Here is a 6,697-nt window from a genome sequence, read left to right as displayed (position 1 = left end):
TGTACATTAGATCAAAGAGTAAATTGGCCATTTTGTTAAAAATTTCATTCATTTTTACTGTTTAAAACTGGTCTTTGTATATCAGCATGAGATACACGTAGCATGTCATGTGTCACTGTTTTATTATTTTATCAGGCATGCTAATTTTTAGCAATACAAATAAATAAAATTTTAAAATAAAAAGATCAATTTACTCTTTAATATAATGTTCTCATTTTCTTCGTATTGGTCGAGGGTGTTTGATAAATAAAGTTTTGGGCTTTTTTTAGTTGATTTGGGCATAAATGGAGGATTGTATAGTCAAGCACTCTAATTGTAGTGTATGGTGGATGGAGGTTTGGAAGAGCTTGTTGAGTTAAAACCTCTAAAATAAAATAAAAAACACAGGGATGAGAAGAGTTTTAACAGCTGATTGGAAATGAGGTATGTTGAATGACATATTTGACCATGTTTGCTAAAAAAATACATCCTTTGACACATGCTCTCAAACCTAATAGGGGTGCCAAAATATTAGTAGACGACAACGTCATGTTTCTTAAATATTTTTTTTTACTTGTTTGGATATGTATCTATTTCTTGAATATTTATGTACTCTTAATTTATTTTCAATTTACTTGTATAAAATGATTTCTTATGCAACTTTATATTAATTGAAATATGCTACTTGACAAACTTATTTAGAGTGTGACATAATTATCACTAATTTACATACTAAGAACACCACATAATTATCATTAAGAATATAGTTTACAATTATATTGATACACTATTAATATTTATCAATTTCCACTAGGTTAATATTTACAAATAAAGAATTTAAGAAATTTGTTTATTTAAAATTTAAAAATCTTCACTAATTAATTTTCATAATGAATATTTTAATTCATTGGTAATAGTATTTTATTTCAATAATTTCACCTAATAAAAATTAAAGTATTATAAACAAATAAATGCTTAACAATAAAATGTGTCATGCCCTTATTTATCATTTTAAACGTATTAACTTTTAGTTAAATTTTAAAATAAATATATAATAAAATCAGTTGGTCAAACCAACCACCGCAATCAATAATTAACACTCAATTATCAATGCTATCAGCTTATTGCCAAATACGACCGTTTTCTTGTTGAAACTCTAAAGCAGAAAATCTTTTCCCACTCTTTTTGTCTAGGTTATTAAGTAATTGATACGCTAAATATTTTAATCATTTTTATCGTGTAGGGTTGAGTTGACATTTTTATCTCTAAGAAAAACGATTTCTTCAAGTTAATAAACTATCGCCGAAATATGACGAAAGTTCCAATAGGGAACCTCGCACTTCTTACATAAATTGAAGCTCCTTCTTCAACCTTTGCCTCTCACTCCTAGCAAAGCATTTTCATTACCTTCCTCTGTTATTTCTTCAAGCGAAATGGGGCGCCTTGTTTTCTTGTTTGCTTCCTCTTTGCTTCTTATGGTGGCTGCTACAACAGTTTCAGCTGCAATATTGGAGCACTCATTCTATGTAATGAATTCTACTCTTATTCATTTTCTTTTCTTCTATGGATTAAATTAGCCCCTCCTTTACCATCCCAAGCTGGTTCAAAGGTTTTGAATTTCAACTCAATCAAATGCATGAAACCAGAAGGATGGTTTTATATTCACACTCCTCCCAATATCCGTCATTACATATCTTACCTCTGTAACACCAGGCACTTTGATTTGAGGCTATGGCTTTTTAAACACACCCTTCACTTTCCTTTCCTCAATTTACCTCCTTGATAAGTTTTCTACCATTACAGTTTGATAATCGGGAAGTTAATAATTTGAATTTGTTGGCAGGTTAAAAATTTGACTGTTACTAGGTTGTGCAACCGCCAGGTGATTACAGCAGTAAATGATAGCTTCCCTGGCCCAAGCCTCCGCGTTCGAGAGGGTGACAAACTGATTATTCACGTCGTTAATATGTCACCTTACAAAATAACAATTCACTGGTAAACCTTCATGGAAAACTACAATTGAATTTACTCAAATTCACCAACATAATTTTCCTGCTAAGCGCTAGCTGTTTCCAGTGTCAAATTTTGCTTGTTCGTTTGTGAAATTATTATTGATTCATTCCTCTGGTTTTATTTAATTCAAAACAACATTTTTAATTATCTTTTTAAAATATGATGCATGTAACCACGAACAAGTCAATCATTTGGGAAGCAAATGCAAGCAAACGTATATCTTATTCCCATGTGATCCACTTTTTCTTTTTTCTTTTTCTTGAAAATTCATGTGAACCATTTTTATATAATACAAAGATTGCTCAACTTCAACTACCAATGATTTAGTACTAATTAACCAAAGTCCAATACTAAATATATAACCTGTTTTTCTATTTATATGCATTCTTATGATTTAATCATTTGCTGACGGTTTTGTTGCTTGAACAGGCATGGCGTTTCTCAGTTAATGAGTGCCTGGTCAGATGGACCTGAGATGATCACTCAGTGTGCAATTCGCCCCGGAAATAACTATACCTACAAGTACAGAATCACTAAACAGGAGGGAACCCTTTTCTGGCATGCTCATTCCTCCTGTCTCCGTGCCACCGTCCACGGAGCAATCATCATCCACCCCAGGGCTCGCCACTCTTACCCATTCCCAAAGCCCTACAGGGAAGTTCCCATCTTGTTAGGTATATATGGCTATAGGGAACCTGAGATATTACATTGAATTCATTAATTATCATCAGATATATAAATGTTTCTTGGCTCAAGATTTTAGCTTACAAATAGCAATGCGGTTGCAGGTGAGTGGTGGAATGCTAATGTCATTGATGTTGAAAACCAGGCTCTAGCCCTTGGCATTGGTCCTAACATTTCAAATGCTTATACAATTAATGGATGGCCCGGTGATCTCTATCCATGCTCTCAAAACCGTAAGTGACTGATTACAGATTTATGTTGTCCATGAATACTTCACATGTTGTAACAATCAATGTTTAATTTAACTTAATTTAATTATATTATCAGAAATGTACAAGCATAGGGTGGAGCAAGGGAAGACTTATCTCTTACGTATTATCAACGCTGCAGTCAATTCCCATCTCTTTTACAAGATAGCCAATCATAACATGACTGTTGTGGCTGTTGACGCTCGTTACACCAACCCATATGTCACCGACATCGTGGTTATCTCCCCTGGCCAGACGGTTGACGTTTTGCTGACCGCGGATCAGCCGGTTGGGTCGTATTACATGACCGCTAATAATTATGCAAGTGGCAGTGGCACTGCAGTTGGTGTACCGTTCAATCCTACTACGACGAGGGGTGTTATCATCTATCAGGGTGCACGGTCTTCAACAAAGCCGCTAATGCCGGTAGTACCGGCTTTCAATGACACCCCCACGGCTCATAAGTTTTTCACCGAACTTACCAGTTTGGTCGGTGGGCCTCACTGGGTCCCTGTCCCACTTAATGTGGACCAAAAAATGTTTGTTACCGTTGGAATGGGGCTCGATGTCTGCCCACCAAACGTTTCTTGCCAGGGTCGTCCACCTGTTGGGGCAGCGCTCTCGGGCAACATGAACAATGTATCCTTCGTGCAACCTACTAAGTTGTCTTTGTTGCAAGCCTTTTTCTTCAACGTCGGAGGAGTGTACACCACTGATTTCCCTGCCAATCCCCCGGTTCAGTTTAACTTCACCAACCCTAGTATTAACGCCGACCTACCTCTGCTATTTGCTCCAAAGAGAACCAGCATCACCAAGGTTAAGTTCAACTCCACTGTGGAGATGGTGTTGCAGAACACAGCTCTTATTGGAGCGGAGAACCATCCCATGCATCTCCATGGCTTTGATTTCCATGTATTGGCGCAAGGGTTTGGGAACTTTAACCCTGCCACTGACACACTGAAGTACAATCTTTTCAACCCCCAAATGCGCAACACTGTTAGCGTACCTGTTGCAGGATGGGCTGTCATCAGATTCGTAGCTAATAATCCAGGTTAATTTTCTTACATCCATCATTTAATTTTTTTATTCTTTTTAACTAGTTTTTGTCAACCTAGAACTTGAACTCAATTTTTTTAATGTATCTGAAATGGACAGGTGCTTGGTTTATGCATTGCCACTTTGAAGGGCACAATTCAGTAGGCCTGTCCACTGCCTTCATTGTTGAGAACGGACCAACTCCCGAAACAACCTTGCCTCCCCCGCCACCGGATCTTCCAGAATGCTAGACATTTTTTGTTTTATTTATGAAACTACCACCTGACCTTCTTTTTACAAGTTTACATAAACTTATAGCTTAAATTTTAAATTCAAAATAAAAAGAAATTAAACTTAATACATATGTAAAACTCAAAACCTAATTCAAAATTAATTTAATAAACATATTTGCTAACATTGCATTTTTGCCACGTCAACATGATATACTTGTGATCACTACTTGGAAGAACTTGATTGGTTAACTTTTCATCTTTTAAGGGTTCAATTGGATTTTAAATTTTGTTGAGGCCTTAATAGATTTTTTTCACTGAGGACTTTTTTTTACTAATAAGCCTTATTAATAAAAATGTTAAAAATAGTATTAAATAATTGGCAACATGAAAATCAATTTTCATAAGTTATTGAAAAAATTTAAAGAGGTTATTAATAAAAAATAGTACAAATATCTATTTTTTAGCACAAAATTGTTTGGGATAATATAATTTTTAGCCTTCTAACTTGGTAGCCAGGATCAGTTTGGTATCTGTATTTCTTTGTCCACTTTGGTATCACCAAATTCATTTGGTCCCTGAACTTGAAATATATAAAAGTTTGATGATATGACACTTTGAGATTGTGGCACATCATCACTTGAAAATTAAAAAATTATATAAATTTTTATGTGATGACGTGGAATAATTTTAGAGTGTCACTTACAATGTTATAATAATGTAACACCCCAAACCCGGTCTAAACATTATGACCGAATCTGACAATGTCACATTGTAACACCCCTTACCCGTATTCGACGCCGGAATAGGGTACGAGGCATTACTAGAAGACATACATTTGCATACGTATTAAACCGAGTTATAAAATTTCATCCGAATTAAAACTTTTAAATTATTAACGTGCTTTTATAATTCTTTACAACATATCCTCGAAATATTATATTCATAACAAATAGGGCCTACGAGACCCGATATTTACTCATGTAATTAAAAGCTTTATTTCCATTTCATTCAATTCACAATTTCTCATGTTCACAATTCAAATCAATTTCTCAATCCAATATATATATTTCGATCATCTAAGAATATAATTCAAGTTACACGAACTTACTAAAGCTAAATTGCAGAAATACCAAAATTTAGGGACATTTTGGTAATTTTCTATTTTCCTCGAATTTCCACCCAATCTTGATATAAATTAATATTTCATTCAATTTATTAATTTAAATAATAAAACAATCCATTTCATGCAATTTGGTCACTTTTTGACATTTTTACAAATTTACCCTTAAAATACTACATTTATTCAATTTAGTCTTTGAACCTAAAACATGCAAATTAGCCATTTTTAATGAAAACCCATGCTAGTTGAATAATCATATATTTTCCTCCTCCTCTCCATTCCACATCCTTAATGTATATAACATGCTTATATGTAACATTATCTATAATTCCACTATTTATTTATTTGTTCATTCAAAGCTGTCCACTTGAGTCATTGTCACAAAATTATTTATATCTTGAGCTATATAACTCCAAATTGAGATCCGTTAATTTTCTCTGAAACTAGATTAACATATCTTCTTACTATAAAATTTTCAGAATTTTTAGTTTATCCAATAAGTACAGTTTATTCTTTACAGTCATCCTTGTTCTGCTGTCTAACAATTCCAACCCTTCTTCACTAAAAATTAATTATCTCCTCATACAGTATTCGGATGATGTTCTCGTTTTTTTTTTCTCTTGAAAATAGACTCATTCTTGATTTTAAACATATAAATTTAATCCCATAATTATTCTTATCCAGATTTTGATAATTTTCCAAAGTCAGAACAGGGGAACCCGAATTCATTCTGACATTATCTCACATAATTTATTATATCTCATGATTTACAATTCCATTACTTACACCGTTCTTATCTGAGAAACTAGTCTTAATAAGCTTTAATTTCATATTTTGTTCATCCTCTAATTCGATTTCAATAATTTATGGTGAGTTTTTGAAGTTAGCCTACTGCTGCTGTCCAAAACTGTTTTAGTGCAAAATGTTGATTACTAAGTTTATAACTTCCTTATTCATTTTCTCTATAATATTTTCCATCACTTTTTCTTGTTTTCCTTCACTAATATATCAAGAACATAAGACTTTATTTAAGAAAACTCTACTATAACATCATTTCCATACTTTTCAATAATAACAAACTTAAAAATATATTGAAATCTTGATGTTCTTACCTTATCCTATTGATTTCAATATTTAACTTGATTTTCTCTCTCTCCACTTCTATTTCTTGAATCTAACTTAATATTCTAGCTCCCTATTGTCTCCTTGTTATCTTTCTCTCTTGATGGATATGAAAATTCTTTTGATTTCTAAGTGAAAATGGTGAATTTTTTGTGAAAGGACCAAATTGTAAAGAAAAAAGTTTCTTTCTTTCTTTTCTCTTCATACATTGGATGCATGGGAAGAAGATGATGATTCTTCATCTTTCCTTCCATATATATACT

General features: G+C 33.2%; 1 protein-coding gene across 1 annotated transcript; it reads left to right on the top strand.

The window, feature by feature from the left end:
- Window positions 1-1,345: 1,345 nt before the first annotated feature.
- Window positions 1,346-4,374, top strand: LOC105781014 (laccase-7). The gene is made up of 6 exons (XM_012605580.2): window positions 1,346-1,505; window positions 1,823-1,974; window positions 2,422-2,666; window positions 2,781-2,909; window positions 3,004-3,975; window positions 4,080-4,374. The coding sequence occupies exons 1-6, from the start codon at window positions 1,413-1,415 to the stop codon at window positions 4,208-4,210; spliced, it is 1,722 nt and encodes a 573-aa protein (XP_012461034.1). The 5' UTR covers window positions 1,346-1,412; the 3' UTR covers window positions 4,211-4,374.
- Window positions 4,375-6,697: the final 2,323 nt, after the last annotated feature.

The sequence above is a fragment of the Gossypium raimondii genome, chromosome 4, assembly GCF_025698545.1.
Source record: "Gossypium raimondii isolate GPD5lz chromosome 4, ASM2569854v1, whole genome shotgun sequence".
Classification (NCBI taxonomy): domain Eukaryota; kingdom Viridiplantae; phylum Streptophyta; class Magnoliopsida; order Malvales; family Malvaceae; genus Gossypium; species Gossypium raimondii.
Note: the sequence above shows the minus strand (reverse complement) of the source record. Positions and strands in the feature narration are given on the sequence as shown.

Excerpts from the sequence above, each read along its gene's own strand:
- LOC105781014 (XM_012605580.2), top strand. The coding sequence starts at position 1,413 with ATGGGGCGCCTTGTTTTCTTGTTTGCTTCCTCTTTGCTTCTTATGGTG. Across the intron at positions 2,667-2,780 it reads GGAAGTTCCCATCTTGTTAG|GTGAGTGGTGGAATGCTAAT; the intron begins GTATATATGGCT and ends ATGCGGTTGCAG. Across the intron at positions 3,976-4,079 it reads ATTCGTAGCTAATAATCCAG|GTGCTTGGTTTATGCATTGC; the intron begins GTTAATTTTCTT and ends TGAAATGGACAG.